Source organism: Anabrus simplex, chromosome 1, assembly GCF_040414725.1.
Source record: "Anabrus simplex isolate iqAnaSimp1 chromosome 1, ASM4041472v1, whole genome shotgun sequence".
Classification (NCBI taxonomy): domain Eukaryota; kingdom Metazoa; phylum Arthropoda; class Insecta; order Orthoptera; family Tettigoniidae; genus Anabrus; species Anabrus simplex.
The window spans coordinates 88,524,729-88,542,620 of NC_090265.1; the positions used below are offsets into that span (position 1 = coordinate 88,524,729).

Below are 17,892 nucleotides of genomic sequence, written 5' to 3' on the forward strand. Positions count from 1 at the left end.
CCTTCGTATCCTTACCTCGGTTTCCTCCACGTGATTAACTGCCACCCCCGGAGGCCCGGGTTCGATTCCTGGTTCTGCCACGAAATTTGAAAAGTGGTACGACGGCTGGAACGGGGTCCACTCAGCCTCGGGAGGTCAACTGAGTAGAGGGGTGTTCGATTCCCTCCTCAGCCGTCCTCGAAGTGGTTTTCCGTGGTTCCCCATTTCTCCTCCAGGCAAATACCGGGATGGTACTTAAGGTCACGGCCGCTTCCTTCCCTCTTCCTTGTCTATCCCTTCCAATCTTCCCATCCCCCGACAAGGCCCCTATTCAGCAAAGCAGGTGAGGCCACCTTGGAGAGGCACTGGTCATCCTTCCCAGTTGTATTTCCCAACCAAATGTCGCACACTCCAGGACACTGCCCTTGCAGAGTCTGAGGGAAAAACCAACCCTGGAGGGTAAACAGATTAAGAAAGAAGACGAAACAAAATCAGAAATACACTTGGTCAGCTATTATGGCATGAAGGTTCACTGTAAGACTGCGCTAATCATATCATAATATAACGCAGATCGTTTTAACTCTCTGAGTCGCAGCCTTTCTCATTCTTAACATTATCCAAGTTGTTATGACAAATTTTAGCGATATGTCTCGGAAGCATAGGCTACTGTTCTTTACGGAACCGTTTTACACGATATCCATACGCAGGCCAATTATACCATAGATATTCCGATAATAAGACATGAATATTTATCATTAATAACTTGTCCTTTGAATTTGTAGTCACGCGGACAAGTACAGCGGTATAAAACTTCTTAGATTCAACACCAGTTTTGATTATTTCCGTTATCTTAATTTTTACTCACTACCCATACATATGACCGTAAAAAAACTCTCTCTGTTGCATTGGAACTCTTCGATGAGTCACTTGTCTGTTTAAAGTAAATTATACAACACAAGTTATATTTTCTTTAATAATAATAATAATAATAATAATAATAATAATAATAATAATAATAATAATAATAATAATAATAATAATAATAATAATAATGCTATTTGTTTTACGTCCCACTAACTACTCTTTTACTGTTTTCTGAGACGCCGAGGTGCCGGAATTTAGTCCCGCAGGAGTTCTTTAGCGTGCCAGTAAATCTATCGACACGAGGCTGACGTATTTGAGCACCTTCAAATCCCACCGGACTGAGCCAGGATCGAACCTGCCAAGTTGGAGTCAGAAGGCCAGCGCCTTAACCGTCTGAGCCACTCAGCCCGGCATATTTTCTTTAAATGACATCAGTGATGTCAATGCAGCTAATTTAGACGTATATATAAGTCCATTGTTGGTGATTTTTAACTTCTCTTTTGAGTATAAATACAGTAGATAAAACAATCATACGAACTGGTTCTGTGATATTATGTTTTAGTTGAGCATTGGTATAATTCACTGTGCTATTTCCTCTTGTACAAAAACTCACGGAAACGGGTATTAAAGAACTGTCAACTGACCAAATAGAAAGATTTAAAAAATACGAGTAATATTGTAGTTCACAAATCATTTCTAGTCGAATTAATATTTTAATGAAAGGCAGGAAGTTCTATGGCACGAATTGGAAAAACAACCGACCGATGAAACTAAAACTAAGGCTCTTTTATTTTGTAATATTTCCTTTAAGTCTAATAATGTTCACACCTCTGTATTAAGAAACCTTTTTATTGCGTTCAATTTGCTGTCATCTTTGATTTCCGTCCATTGTCGGATCCTTGGAAAAACCACAGAGACAGTCTTTATGAGGCTGTAAATAGGCAGCTGGAAAGCGAGTGTTTACCAATATTATGAAAGCTGCTCAACTCAAGTGTGACTGGCAGTAGTAAAAGGAGCCTGCCATCATAATGAAAACTCCGAAGTTGATTGTGACTGGCAGTAGTCAAAGGGGCCTGCCATTACAATGACAACTCCCTAACCCGGTGTTAACATGGGAAACGACGTACGGCGATATCGCTGTCGTTTTTCTGGGGTAACGCTAAGAACTAAGTAATTTAATAAAATCTTACTCACAACGCGAACACTACCTCATCAAAAATTCTGTGTACAATACAGAATTCCATGGCGAAGCACTGGTACATCAGCCAGTTTTGTAATTTTTTGGTCATATTTGTCGAATCAAAATAGTTTAACTTACATGTCGGAGTTTCGAACTTGGTCCTTCATAGACATTTTACGGATGTGCTAGCTATATATAAAAGTTCGCATGGAGAGTGACATCTTCATCTCGAGATAAAATGCAGCACCGACAGAAGGGGCGTAGAACTTTTCAGTGAAGATCTAGTCGGAAGGTATTGCTTTTTAAGATAGTCCACTTACGTAACGAGCCCATCACAATTTAAGTCTCCATTGAAGCAGAAAAAGTGGGATGTAGGAAATTGATCTTCTTTAATGGATACAAAGGAGCGTGAAAATTTCTCATGTCGGAGGCGCTGAAAGAGGGTCAAGAAGGAAAAAAGTTAGTTTAAAAGTGCTAATAGAAAACTCATTTCCGATGCAATATTTCGTGAAATGCAAATTTTATGGCTCTTTTAAAATGTTTGCTGGTGTTTGACATTCTTTATGATATTTTATAGCGGAAAGGTGAGGAGGCTGCAATACATCCGGGAGTAAGTTGTTATTATGGGTAGTGTCTAGAGAGCATCAGAGAGCACAAAGGACGGTCGATAAGTGGCACTGACGTCACATGACCCACGTGATGTTCGCCTTCCCTAAGAGTTCCATGTTTACCCGCTTGATGGCCTCAGTGGACAAGTCGCACGGCCGGTCTCCTTGGGGTTATTCACATGAGGGTTGTATACAGAATGTACCTAAGTTTGCCTTAGTACATAAACTAAAAATGGTTCCTAAATATTTTACAACACTACCCTCAAGAAATGTTAATTAGGACCTCACATTCTCATCCCAAGGCCACTATATGGAAAGCTGATATAGTCAGGATAGTTAAGGGTGTGCAAAATGCGATTCTCATACCCGTAGATTTAGTCATGTTAATAAATCCAATAAGGACAATAAAGAGGCACTATGGTGACCTTATATTATTATTATCATTATTATTATTATTATTATTATTATTATTATTATTATTATTATTAATATATTTAGGGCCTATTATTATGCGTGAATGGTCCCTTTCGGAACACACGAAGCTTTATTTATGATTTCGTTTGCGGAGGATCCAGGATGCGTTCATCTGTTGACTAAAGATCCTCTTCCTTTCTTCCGTCCACTTGGTACCTGCTCTTTTTGGTACTTCATTCTCTGGAGTAACTTCCCACTTGTCAATCTTCTTTCTATATATATTTCGATTCAAAATTTCTTTAGGTTGAATTTGTTCGTTCTTAATGTCCGCTTTTGTTTGTTGTGTCCAAGGAAAATTCTTCAGTTTATCAAGTCTTTCAAAAACTTGGTGGGTTAGTCTGGTTTCTGGAAGCCTCTTAACATGACCATAAAATTATAGACTTCTTTTTCTGAGGTCTGCCGCAATATTAGATAATTTTTCTGTGGATTTCCGGGTATGGAGGCGGTACCCTTCTTCCGTATGTCTTGGTCCTAAAATTTTCCTCATGATTTTTCGCTCTTCTTTTCGGATATTTTCCAGCTCGCCCTTTCTATGAAGCGTTAAAGTTTCCCCTGCATATAAAGCCTCAGGTTTGATTACAGTATTGTAATGTTTAATCTTAACGTGGAGAGACATAATTTTATATTATTATTATTATTATTATTATTATTAAGGTCGGCAGTGTGCTGATTGTGTTTCTGTCTCCTTTGTGGAGGTACTGGGTTGTTTGGATCACGCATTTAGTTTTAAAATAAAAAAAAACATTAGAATTGATTTTTCAAATAGGCAGTCTTAAGGGATTGCACAGAACTGTCGAAATATATTATTATTAACAGATACATCACAATTGGGAAATATACCAGCGGCAATGCTCACTTAAAGTAGTATGATAATGACATTACAACTCCGTTATATACAAATTCACACAAACCTTAAATAATTCAGATGCCTTTATACCGTAATAGTACGATTTAGTGAATTGAGCGTTACAAAAATATGACACCATCACATAGAAATTTGCACAAAATTTACAGAACTCTGAAGTCTATTGTTGAAGAATCTTACATTTTTGGGAAATGGCTCTAAGACAGCCGCAGGTAATGAATTCCAGTCATCAATTTTCCGATTTATGAACGAATATTTATCATACTTAGTTTTCTGCGATCTACCTTTTACTTTATGCTGATGAACTGTCCTACTTATGTAACAGGGCTTTTATAGTTAACTGTTCATCTCTCCCCAAACTGGCTTATTCGTATAAGCATTATACATGGAACACCGCGTTCGTTTCCGTCTAGTCCCCAGCGCCTTCCACCCAAGTGTTGCTATTTACTCGTCACACTACTTCTACAATTGAAATCATTCAGCAGGAATTTTGCAACCTTTCGCTGTACCAACTCATATATACTAACCTTGAATTAATAATTATATTGAATATAACCAGCTAGTACACAGAAAATCAATAATCATAACTTCAAAAGGTAGAAAATTTAAATGTCATTATTAGCGGTTTTTGTTCTTTCATAGCCGATAAATATTTTAAAATAAATTTTCCCACAGTTAGGTCTATTGAATTGCATAATAAAATATACGAACACATCATAAGTAAGAAACTGAGTAAAGTAACACACACACACACACACACACACACACACACACACAAATACAAAACATGCAAATGAGTTATATTTCCACATTAAATTAGTAATTGTATTCACTTGAAAGAAACAGTGATCTATGTTTACTTTCGTTGATTTATCTTGACACATACTAAATCGTCAGTTATACTAACATCATGAAAGACCTTGTCCTAATCCTAGCTCGGATTTAACGAATATTCTCATATATCCTACCATGTAACTCTCCAAAGTTAGCACACCATATACCGTATCAAAAACCTAAGCTTTTTGTTTCCATGTGGAATTACTAAAAATACTGTGATGTTCTATATATTGAGATACACATACTTATCAAAACACTGTTTCTGTATTCCCAGGTAGAGTTGGAAGGATTGACTGGAGAAGTGCGCTTCAATGACGACGGCCGAAGACAAAACTACACTCTGCACGTCGTGGAGATGACGGTAAACAGTGCCATGGTCAAGGTGAGTATATGATATTTTGTGCTGAAGGAATTCTGAAACGATGGAAGAGATAATCAGAGACAGAACAGCGTATCTGAAATTAGGAGAGGTCAGTACAAACGACTTACCTTAACATAAATGTAATCAGCCAATAAGGATCATTACCTGTTGAAAATATTTATTGCAAACAGATTGAATACATGCTTCAATTTTAAATAATTGGTCGTTTTGAGTGTGCATAAATAGTCCAGTCCGATGAGATGTTAAGTTCAGGAGTTCTCTTCGGATACTCAGACACAACTTGCGTTCTCCGGACTGAGATCATGAACTTATAATTTCCGTTTCATTTATTTAATTTTCAATGAATGTTTTTTAGTATTTTCTTTGTCTTAGGCAGCCTCTAAGTGGAGGAAGATTTTGAAAATAAACCATTGAAAAATGGCCAGTCGAATACCAACGCACCCACTATTTTCCGATTTCACAGTATTAGCAGCAAATGGAGGTTTGTTGAGGCGCTTAGATAATATACAGAGGCTTCCTGACTGAACGCTGAAAGGCACAACGGTCTACAAATATACATACTAGAGGAAATACATTGAAGAACACCTACCAAACATAGCAATCCAAACGGGGTTTACAACACAAACTGTTGATATATAGAGGGAACTCTGATTGTACGCGGAAGGGCATTACTCATTTCAAGTGTGTACAAACATTAGACCAAGCGCCTCATCGCAGGTCGTCTGACAACACAAAGGTAGTGGGTTCTGCAATTCCACTGCGTGTGTATCACGGAGTCAACTGAACAATTGAGTGACTTTGAGTGTGGCTCTATCGTGGGACTCCGAGAAGGTGGCTCGACGTTCCGTAGACTTGCCACTCATTTGGGACGTGACGCGTCAGTAGTCTATCTGTGGTGGAAAAGATGGGAGACAGGATTCTCACAGCCGTCTAGTCCCACCAGTGACAGCTCGCCGTATTGATGAGCGACTGGACAAAAGAACAATTCGTGCCACCCTGACTGACAGAATACCAACACATGTACAGTCAGAGCCTCTGTGTCGCCACAGCCACCCCCTCTACCACCACCATTCAAATCCAACGTATCTTCTTCTTTCCTGGCCGTCCATGTGTCCGTAAAGGGTACTCTCCAGTATTTCTGAGGCTCGGCTCTTCTGGTCCGCAGAGAGTATTCCCTTCGGTTTGATGTCTGCGCCACTGGAATGCCATTTCTCTTCAAAGACTTTTCGGCTGTTCGCCACGACGTTTCTCTAGGACGTCCTCGTCTTCTCCTTGGTTCCTCGATGTTAAGAGATCTCTGTACGGGATTATCTTTATCTCGACAGTGCGCGTGCCTGTACTAACTCAACTGCCGCTCCACCGGATTCTCACTGATAGGGGCAGTATTAAATTATCCTTGCACGTGCTCATCCAATGTATCCGCACGAAGGATAAACAATCCGATGTTAGAGGTAGTCGGAAGTGTCTTCAGTGTATCGGAAGAGGGTGTGTTGGAGAGGCGAATGCAGAACAGTGATGAAAGTCGTTTCTATCTTGAAGAAATTGGTAGTCGTTTTCGCATTCTCAGACGTGCGGGTGAGCACAACAACCATCGTGTATTCACAATCGCCATAAACGACTCACATCCCCAATTAAAGGATGGGGGCTGTCAGTTACACATCCCGATCCTCTAGAATTCATTCAGGGAAGCATGACGAATGCGTCGTAAATCCGTAACATAGCCGGTCCGATCCGCCGACCATAAGGTTACCTTCCATGGAGACAATAGCCAATCAAACTGACCTAATCTTTCTCCGGAAATCCTTCTCTGCCTCTACATAAATTGATCCCTTCCAACGTCTATCACTTGTATATCGCTCAACTCAGAGAGGCGGAGTTACCCTTGTCCGCCTTTCGCCCGTACCTCTGCTTTTCAGAAGGGTTTTTATTGGCGTTCCGCAAAGCTATTGAATTCGCTGTCAGGGGATGTCGGGAACTTGCCACTTCCAAAATTTCAGATGTATATAAGTAAAAATATAATTTAATGGAACTGCTGCATGTGTCTGTGAGTGAATGAGTGAATTACAGATTGGTAGATTTAAAGCAAGTATGTAAGAAAAGAAATGAGTGAACGGCAGACTGGTAGAGTGAAAGGAAGTAAGCGAGCACAGGAATAATTGAATGAATGAGTGATTAGCTAATTATCGATAGACAGAACGAACGAGCAGTAAGAAAGTAGGTATATGTGTACTGTGTATCTTGCACAGTACTATTTATGCATTTTGTAAACTGTGCAAATCCTGTAAATAATATCTCACCTTAAGACAGGCGTAGGGAACATTTCATTTTTAAATGGTGGCTCACCCTTTTTCTCTAGGACTTCCACATTTCTGAACAGAATCGTAGTAAATAAATAATACTAACATTAACATCTCAACACATGTCAGCGTACTGGCCTTCAGTTCAGAGGGTCCCGGGTTCGATTTCCGGTCGGGTCGGGGATTTTAACCTTCATTGGTTAATTCCAGTGGCCCGAGGCCTGGATGTTTGTGCTGTCCCCAACATCCCTGCAACTCACACACCACACATAACGCTATTCTCCACCACAATAACACGCAGTTACCTGAGACTGCAGAAGATCTCGAGAAGTTGCTGAATGGTATCGATGAAGTCTTGGGTAAGGAGTACAAGATGAAAATAAATAAGTCCAAAATAAAGGTAATGGAATGCAGTCGAATGAAGGCAGGTGATGTAGAAAATATTAGATTAGGAAATGAAGTCTTAAAGGAAGTAGATGAATATTGTTACTTCAGTAGTAAAATAACTAACGATGGCAGAAGTAAGGAGGACATAAAATGCAGACTAGCACAAGCAAGGAAGAGCTTTCTTAAGAAAAGAAATTTGCTCACTTCAAACATTGATATCGGAATTAGGAAGATGTTTTTGAAGACTTTCGTGTGGAGCGTGGCATTGTATGGAAGTGAAACATGGACGATAACTAGCTCAGAAAGAGAACAGAAGATTTTGAAATGTGGTGTTACTGAAGAATGCAGAAGGTGAGATGGATAGATCGAATCACAAATGAAGAGATACTGAATCGAATTGGTGAGAGGAGATCGATTTGGCTAAATTTGACGAGAAAAAGAGATAGAATGATAGGACACATCTTAAGACACCCAGGACTTGTTCAGTTGGTTTATGAAGGAAGCGTAGGTGGTAAGAACGGTAGGGGTAGACCAAGGTATGAATATTACAAGCAGATTAGAGCAGATGTAGGATGCAATAGTTATGTAGAAATGAAAATGTTAGCACAGGATAGGGTGGCATGGAGGGCTGCATCAAACCAGTCTATGGACTGATGACTCAAACAACAACAACAACCTACACATGGCAGATGCCGCCCACCCTCATCGGATGATGTGCCTTACAAGGGCTGCACTCGGCTAGAACTAGCCACACAAAATTAACCGTCTCAACACATTGCAAGAACCAAACCTCCAGCACGATTACGCGCATCATAATATCCCTAGGGCAACCCAGCGTGCTTTATACGGCGTACACATACTACCCTGGTCCAACGACCGTTAACCTTCTACGCCAAAAAGTACAGCGAATGTGAGATACCGTACACCGGAGAGGCATTCAGAATTCGTACGTCAGGTTACATGCCAGAATCGCTAGGTGGTGAGACTCCTTATCAAAGTGTGTGCTGTAGGTGTTGTATTTAATGTTATGGATGTTGCATGGAACACATACTGCTTCCTTCTTCTTATTTACAAACTCTGGAGTAATTTCGTGTATTCCTGTGTCCAATAGTGTATTTAATCATTTCAATCAGGTAGTTCAATGATAGAATTTGCTCATAGAAACAGCTTTTCATAGGAAAGGTCTAAAATAGAAAATATTAGTATGTTCTTCAAAGAAAAATTAATTAATTATCATCCATTAATAACACTATCCGTACTTTCAGGTAGCTGAGTGGTCGGATGAGACAGGCTTCAACCCAGTAGCAGCCAAGTACGTGAGATTGCAGCATGAGATAGAAAAGAACAGAACATACATCGTAACTACAATTGTGGTGATTATCGATTCCTATCGATGTGTTTTATGATAGGTGTAGTATGATTTTCTTTTGGACATATAAATTAGAGTGATATTTTAATAATGCAGTTAATTTCAATAGTTAATTACCATTGTATCACTCGTTGAGTTACAACTGACAGAAAAAGAAAGGATGCTTGATTAAATATTTATTGGTGTGTACATCTTTCGGTTATGTCGATAAATTTAGGTAAGTATGGACAAACAAACACAGATACTTTTTTTTTCCAAGTTTCAGCCTGTCTCGCTTTCCTCGCGCAATCTGCCAATATACTAAAATTCTGAGAAAATATAATACTTTATGAGATCTTTGTTCTCATCCTAATTAATAGAGGATGGAGGATTCGGAAGAATATTGAGATATTCAGACAGACCATATGGGAAACCACGTGTAACGCAAGAGATTTGTGGCAGTTGAGTTCATGAGGCATCGTGCAATGAAGAGGGTTCTGGGTAAAACCAATACCAACTCCGACTCTCTTGGAACAACTCGAAGGAAATGGAGGGACCAAGTGAAGGAGGACCTCGATAAAATTGGCTTGCAGCACGGATGACAGGATCTAGCATTAAACAGAGTGAAATGGCAACGATTAGTGAGATAGGCCATAAGTTTTACAGACTGATAGCGCCACCTATGATAAATTGTTCAGAGCCTGAATTTTTAAACACTCGTACACCGGAATGCCCACTTATTTCGCAAGTAGCAACTGGCGTCTAGGCCGCGTACAGTTACGTGGATGAGTTGCATAAACTTTAGGAATTCTAATTCTATTCTGATACGAATATGTATATAAATATCACTACAGATTCGTTGCGCGGGTGAGAAGATACTTGCTAATCGCTTAAATAAGTTTGCATTCTACTCTATCAATGCTTAAAAATGACGACGACGTCGACGACGATGATGATGATGATGATGATGGATCTACTAATACGTACACATCACTTTAGTTCTCACGTTGAGTACGAACATGTTCTATACTTTAAATAAAATAGCAATTCGCATTAATGAATAATTAGGCCCTGTTGAATGTTTTCAAAAACGCAGGAGGGTAACCTATACAAAATGACAAACCCAGGTCATTGGAAAAGAGGCCGGAAAAAGAAAATCTCTTAATATACTACAGAATTCAGTAAATCGTCTCGGATTTCTCAAGTGCTAACCTTAGTACTGCTAAAATGTTTTCATTCCTTCCCTGAAGGAGGAGGCGGGCCTCTTTGACGGTGACGTCTCTTAGGCCAGGAGTTTTGTTCCGGTGAAGGAGATGTGCGGTGAAGGTGAGAGGATTGGCGGCCATGGTATATACTAGGAAATGTCCCGGCATTCGCCCTAGTGCAGGAGAATGGAAAACCACGGTAAGCCATTCTCAGGACAACCGGCGGTGGCGATCAACCCCTCTCCGTCTCCCGAATGCAGAGTCGTAGAGCTGTCGGACCAGCCGAAGCCCACCCTGCAACAGCTGATTCTCATTGTTTCAAATTTGTGCAAACATGAGTGGAAGATGAGCTTGAGTATTCTAACATGCAATTATAAAACTGCAAATTTCTGTCTCTATATTCCTCACAGCCCTCTAGAAAGATCTTTGAAATGATTTTATCTGTACTTATCATCTACTGCAAGTTCACTGAACGAGATTTATGTGAGGTGAACTCGGAATAGGCATTGGTGGTGATTGAAGAAAAGAGAGCCACCTACTGCCCATGCGTTCCTCACTTACGTGAGAGCTACAACACAATTGGTTACGCAGGGCAAGTAAGGGGACTTCACCTCGGAGTCAGAGGGACTTCGTTTAAGGACACGAGTTCCTATCTCAAGAAGCTGGTCCTTACGTTGACAGGTGAACATCATCTTTCAACAAATATTTTGAAGGATTAGTTGACAATATTAAACCACCATTTATATTCTTGTCATTAGATAATAATGACTCATTATATTGCATATCAGTTTAAAAAGTTGTATTATACTCCGGATCCTTGCGGCGACCTGCAATTGTGGCCGGATGTCTCCTTTGTAGAGAATTAAAAAAAATCCCTTTATCACGCAGCATTTTTTGAGAACGTACATAGTGTAAATATTAGTCTAGTTTAGGTAATAACAATTATTTAGCAAGGATTTCAGTTTAGTTGCTTAGTTCAGTTTTCCTATATTATTGATGGATATTATAATATTATCCACTCAGTAGTGAGATGTAGATACCAGGAACCGAATTCATAGTAACTAATTTTGATATTCAACTCAATAAAACACTTAATTTTAAAGCAAATACCAAATTTCAAGCAGGCATACAACTATGAAAATATTAGCAATGTAATAAGCAATACGTTTTAAAAATTTGTAGAAATACAGCGTTCTATGCCATTTAGTTTCAAAATGCAGGGGTTCTAAAAGAAGCAAGTGAAAATTATGTAACTTACGAGGGAATTTTCAGTGAGTTTGCATAGTAACTTAGCTGGAATTTCGCTGATATAATTTACTGACAATTCGCTGCGAGTTTTAACTAGAAATCTTCAAAATCTACATCAAAAGATGCAAGTGAAACGGTTTGAGCAGCCCCTGTAAGGACCGGATTACGCACACATGACTGACAAGCTGCGTGGATCACCGTATTCCTCATCTCTTTGTCCTCTCACCCCCAAAGAAACAACGGACAGTGAACAAGAGACCCTCACCTGACAACTAATAATTCCCTTCACCGCACCGTCACCAGTCACCAAGCTGATAGGGATGTCCATTTCAGCCCGAAAGCTGCGGTTTACGCGATATTTCCAGCCTCGATTTCGGGAGCTTACAATTAAAACTCGCAACTGATTTTTGGTCCAGGATGTTCAAGCACGTTATTCATTCTGTCAACGAAATTTCTGATAATTTGCGATATTAAATCACTGAATATTTTCTTGAATCAAATTATTGTCTCTAGAACAAGTTAATTAACAAATATTTCAACAAATTAATGAAGACATTCCAAATTGTTTCGCGGGATAAAAATCTAAAATGTAGAAAAGTATTATTAACGATTAAAAAGGTAGGAATGATTAAAGAATGATAGGAAGCATATACTTATTCAGTCTTGTATTTACAATGTACCGTATACTGTACTTAAAACATATGGAATTTGTTTCAGGAGGAACCTTACATCATGCTGCGCACTCCAGAGCCTGGAGAAAACCTCACGGGAAATGATCGCTTCGAGGGATATTGTAAGGACCTTGCGGATCTGATCGCACAGAGGCTTGGAATCAACTGTACGTAATCATGTCAATGTATTTATTTTAGTGTACTCTATCTTGGACATAGTGTCCATACAGACTAAGCACTGATAATGTCTTTGATGAGGGGCAGTATCCTAAATATGATTAGTCAAAGGTTAATCTAATTCATATATTAAAAATGTTTACTAAAAGCAGGTTTGTCCAGTCCATCTATCCGTTCTACTGGACCAATTTACTTAATTTTTATTTCATTCTCTCCCGAATTACCTGCCGGTTAATTATCGGGCATTGATATGTCAGTAAGTTCATTCAACTTTGAGTAATCCTAAAATCAAATCACTAAGTGACCACTCCAACCATTGCAGGCGAGTTCATTTACAAGCCCGCAATACATTCTGTACTTAGCGGGTTGCAGTCACTTAAGGAGCAATATCTTTACGTAAAGATATCGGCGAAGCTAAAGGATAAAAAATGACGGCGAACCTGCAATTTCAACTAAACTTAGTACACATATTACTTAATACAAACCGAAGAGAAATACAGTGGGACTAAGGTACAACTAGCACCACTAGGTTTAGTAGGGAGGGATTGATATACATTGACTGACACAGCAAATGCAACACCAAGAAGGAGTGGTTCGAAAGGGATGAAAGTTGGGGAAAAAACAGAGATGGCACGGACGAATAATTGATGTTTATTTCAAACCGATATGCAGGTTACACAATGCGCACGGCATCGACTCAGTAGGATGTAGGACCACCGCGAGCGGCGATGCACGCAGAAACACGTCGAGGTACAGAGTCAATAAGAGTGCGGATGGTGTACTGAGGGATGGTTCTCCATTCTCTGTCAACCATTTGCCACAGTTGGTCGTCCGTACGAGGCTGGGGCAGAGTTTGCAAACGGCGTCCAATGAGATCCCACACGTGTTCGATTGGTGAGAGATCCGGAGAGTACGCTGGCCACGGAAGCATCTGTACACCTCGTAGAGCCTGTTGGGAGATGCGAGCAGTGTGTGGGCGGGCATTATCCTGCTGAAACAGAGCATTGGGCAGCCCCTGAAGGTATGGGAGTGCCACCGGCCGCAGCACATGCTGCACGTAGCGGTGGGCATTTAACGTGCCTTGAATACGCACTAGAGGTGACGTGGAATCATACGCAATAGCGCCCCAAACCATGATGCCGCGTTGTCTAGCGGTAGGGTGCTCCACAGTTACTGCCGGATTTGACCTTTCTCCACGCCGACGCCACACTCGTCTGCGGTGACTATCACTGACAGAACAGAAGCGTGACTCATCGGAGAACACGACGTTCCGCCATTCCCTCATCCAAGTCGCTCTAGCCCGGCACCATGCCAGGCGTGCACGTCTATGCTGTGGAGTCAATGGTAGTCTTCTGAGCGGACGCCGGGAGTGCAGGCCTCCTTCAACCAATCGACGGGAAATTGTTCTGGTCGATATTGGAACAGCCAGGGTGTCTTGCACATGCTGAAGAATGGCGGTTGACGTGGCGTGCGGGGCTGCCACCGCTTGGCGGCGGATGCGCCGATTCTCGCGTGCTGACGTCACTCGGGCTGCGCCTGGACCCCTCGCACGTGCCACATGTCCCTGCGCCAACCATCTTCGCCACAGGCGCCGCACCGTGGACACATCCCTATGGGTATCGGCTGCGATTTGACGAAGCGACCAACCTGCCCTTCTCAGCCCGATCACCATACCCCTCGTAAAGTCGTCTGTCTGCTGGAAATGCCTCCGTTGACGGCGGCCTGGCATTCTTAGCTATACACGTGTCCTGTGGCACACGACAACACGTTCTACAATGACTGTCGGCTGAGAAATCACGGTACGAAGTGGGCCATTCGCCAACGCCGTGTCCCATTTATCGTTCGCTACGTGCGCAGCACAACGGCGCATTTCACATCATGAGCATACCTCAGTGACATCAGTCTACCCTGCAATTGGCATAAAGTTCTGACCACTCCTTGTTGGTGTTGCATTTGCTCTGTCAGTCAGTGTATAAAAATCATCGAAAACGACCTATATTGGTATTGAATACACAATTTTCGGGGTCGATGAGATGAACAGTGACACTCTCAATGACATTCACGTCCAACTTCAGCCTCCATCGCCATGGGAAATGAGAAAGGGTAAAAAAGAAAATGCCCGGTATGTCCGAGAGTATACAGTATATGTATGTGCGCATGTTCCAGCATACTTCTGAAGAAAACTTGGTACACATACGACTTACTATCTGAAGGAAAATACTGTGAGGGTAAGACACTCCTAGCGCTCGTACGGTTGGTAGTAGGGAGGGAGAGACATACAAAATTTGTCCAAAACTACCAATATTAGTGTCGAATTAGGGGTCACTGAAATCAATTGTGACACAATAGATGCCGTTTAAGTCATAGTTCAGCCTCTATCGGCATGGGGGTCAGAAGGGGTGAAAAAGAAAATGTCCAAAATGACCGAGATTAGTGTTGAATCCCTACTTTTAGGGTTCGCTAGGCTGATTGATGACTGTCCCAGTGACAGCTAGAATCGTGTACATTATATCTTTAGCGCAACGCGTAAATACATAGAGCAGGGCCTCTCAGAGTGCATGCGCCTAGTGCATGCACTGTGCGCGGTACAAAATACGACTTCGCTTGGTTGACCGGAGTGCAGACCCCCACTCCTCGATTTGGAGCAATAGCGCTGTTTCTCTCTTTCGCCACGCCTGTCTCGCTCGCTGCCCCTGTCTCCCTCTTCCTCACTTGCTCCATAGCTTTCCAAATCCGAGCCGAGTTGAGGCGAGCTTAGCCGAGTAGCCCAGAGACGAAGCGTTGGTCCGAGCCGAGCCGAGCGGGACCGATGCACCGTGCACAGGAACTCTGCGCCGCTGTTTGCACGCGTGAGATTTTGGGCGTTTGAGAGGCCCTGACATAGAGTTTTCACTTATTTTTATTATTTTTGAAAGAATCAACTACTTCCTAGGCAATATTGGCTGCAACAAGGAGGACGTTCCACGCGAAACAAAACAATATAAAATTAATTAAACACACAACAATAACCTTACAGCTACAAAATAGTTCGTATGATATAAGTCAAAGTCACAATAAAGAAATATACAAAATTTCACTTGTCATAATTAGGAGGCAATACAAATCCTAAAAGTAAACATTCAAAAAAGTACCCGGGAAGCGCATGGATCAATTTTATATCAAGACACGCTATCTCACCTATTTATAAGAAATGCTCCGGAGTAGCACGAGTCCTTTAGTTAGGTTGTCATTCATATTTCCATGAATAACAATTACTAATTATAATAAATTATAGATCAATAATGAATATCTTAACTGAGAAACTTGTCCCAAATTTATAAATCGAACATATTCAATATACAGTATACTGTTACATAAATTATATAGGACAGAGAGAAATCGCAAATACTCACACGTCCGAGGTAAATTGATAAATCCTGTAAATCTTGTGAGATTTAATTACGTAAAAATAAACATAAATGAGAATAAGGATTTAATTTGTAAAATAATGATTTGGCCCCGCGGTGTTGGAGGAACGCCTGTCAGCCAGTGGCCCTGGGTTCGATTCCCGGCTGGTTCAGGGGTTTTTAATTCTAAATGTTTAATATACCTGGCCTGGGGACTGGGTGTTTGTGTCGTCCTTAACGTTCCTTTCCTCACATTCAACACTCTACACGCAGGTTCATAACATATGGTGCCAGAAGGGGCAAAAGATCTTTGTAGGTCGACGCCCCGAACATATAGCTTTTAAAAAACAATCCTTAGACAACAGACGAAGTAGACAACGCGTGTTGTTGCTAGGGGGCCATTTTGAGTGCTATATACATGTGGTGGTGATTGTCATTTAATTGTGTAAAGGGAGAGAATAGCTATTGTGCGAGTAAAAACATGACCTTGTGTCTGTGTCACAAATCTAACATTAGTGGGGCCAGAAAGGAACAAGAATTGATTATGGTAGTGTGGTGATTATGATTTTAAGAGGCTATATAACAAGGCTACCATCCTCTCTTTAAATTAATCAGAAGGCGAAAAGGAAGTGGTCCGATCCTTCGAATGATGAAGGTATCAGTAACAGAAATGAAGGGCCAGGAAGAGCGCGGAAATCAAGGACACTCAAAGCTTCAAAAATGTAATACTGTCGGGATGGGTATAGAACAAGAGTTTAACAAGGAAAGTCAGGTAATATAGATTAAAGTCTCGGAACCAGGCACAATTAAGTAGCAGCAATGCCTAAGACCCCATGAACGCCACCCCACGCTCTCTAGTTGAGAGACCCTGGCGTACTCCTGTTAGACACCTCTTACTTCAGGCCGGAGATATCCTACATCTCTCTTATCTTCTACCCACAGAGCGTAGAACGACGCTTGAAAGAAGGGAGTTAGAAGAGAAAGATCGTAGAGAAGATCTGACACTAGTAAGTGGAAACAATGCCAGACTCAGCTAGAAAAAGGGGCAGAAAACCACAATCATATTTCACTGTTCACAAACCTAATCTGTCCTCTTGACACTAGATGGAGGCATGGGGGTTTAGCTCTGAATTTAGTAAGAGCTAGGCATAACCCTGCGCAAGACACTGGGGTGGGGGCCCTCAACCCCGACACGGCGCGTCCCAATGGCTGATAGGGGAAGCTCCTGTAGATATGCAGGACAGGTGCGAATAAGGCTTCGCCAAATAAGCACCCGCGGATCAACTGAGGTGTCAGGAAAAATGGTCAACGGCTTCAACGGCTGAAGAGGACATATCCCAATGGCAGAGAAGGCGGAAGAACCGACCCAAATCCACTTTGCATCTGACTTGCAGCAAGCGGCAAAGTGGTCAGCGTCTGTCTCCAATGAAGCGGCTGAACATCACATCACCTGGCTGTAGGTTATAAAAAGCAAAAATCAACTATGAAGAGTTCTAAAACTGTGCCTCGGAAAATGCCGCTGCCTGGGGTACGCCAGGGCATCTCTGGAGCCACCGCTAGAGATGACAGCATGCGAGCCGGTGGTGGTGGGAGCGTAAGCTGCTGGCCTCCCATCGGGTCACCCGAACAAGCTACAGTAGCTCAAGACGATCATGGCGGAACACAAGAACCTGATTATCATACCGCACCTGGTGCGAGTGCTTTTGTGCCAAGTACGACCTCTCGTATCAGTAAGCCCAAAAAACGCATTAAATGGAACAATGATATGAATGAATTTATCATGCGGGCATATCTTCGAATAACTCGTCTTGAAACTGAAACTGCAGGATATAGGCAACAATTACACACAGCCTTTACAAATCAGTACCCAACAATGAAAGTTACTGAACAGCGCATTGCAGATCAACGAAGATCAATCATCAAGAACAATTTGATCCCGGGTCCTGTTCTTAGTAGAATCAGACAAGAAGTAACACAAGAACTC

At 41.5% G+C, this 17,892-nt stretch overlaps 1 protein-coding gene across 1 annotated transcript in view; it reads left to right on the forward strand.

Annotated features, from left to right (window-relative positions):
• The window catches only part of LOC136861791 (glutamate receptor 1-like), a 373,013-nt gene that overhangs the window by 209,157 nt on the left and 145,964 nt on the right, over positions 1-17,892 (forward strand). Inside the window, exons 8-10 of the mRNA XM_067138845.2 lie at positions 5,082-5,189; positions 9,139-9,246; positions 12,392-12,512. Coding sequence (XP_066994946.2) covers positions 5,082-5,189; positions 9,139-9,246; positions 12,392-12,512 — 337 coding nt within the window. The remainder of the gene's footprint in view (positions 1-5,081; positions 5,190-9,138; positions 9,247-12,391; positions 12,513-17,892) is intronic.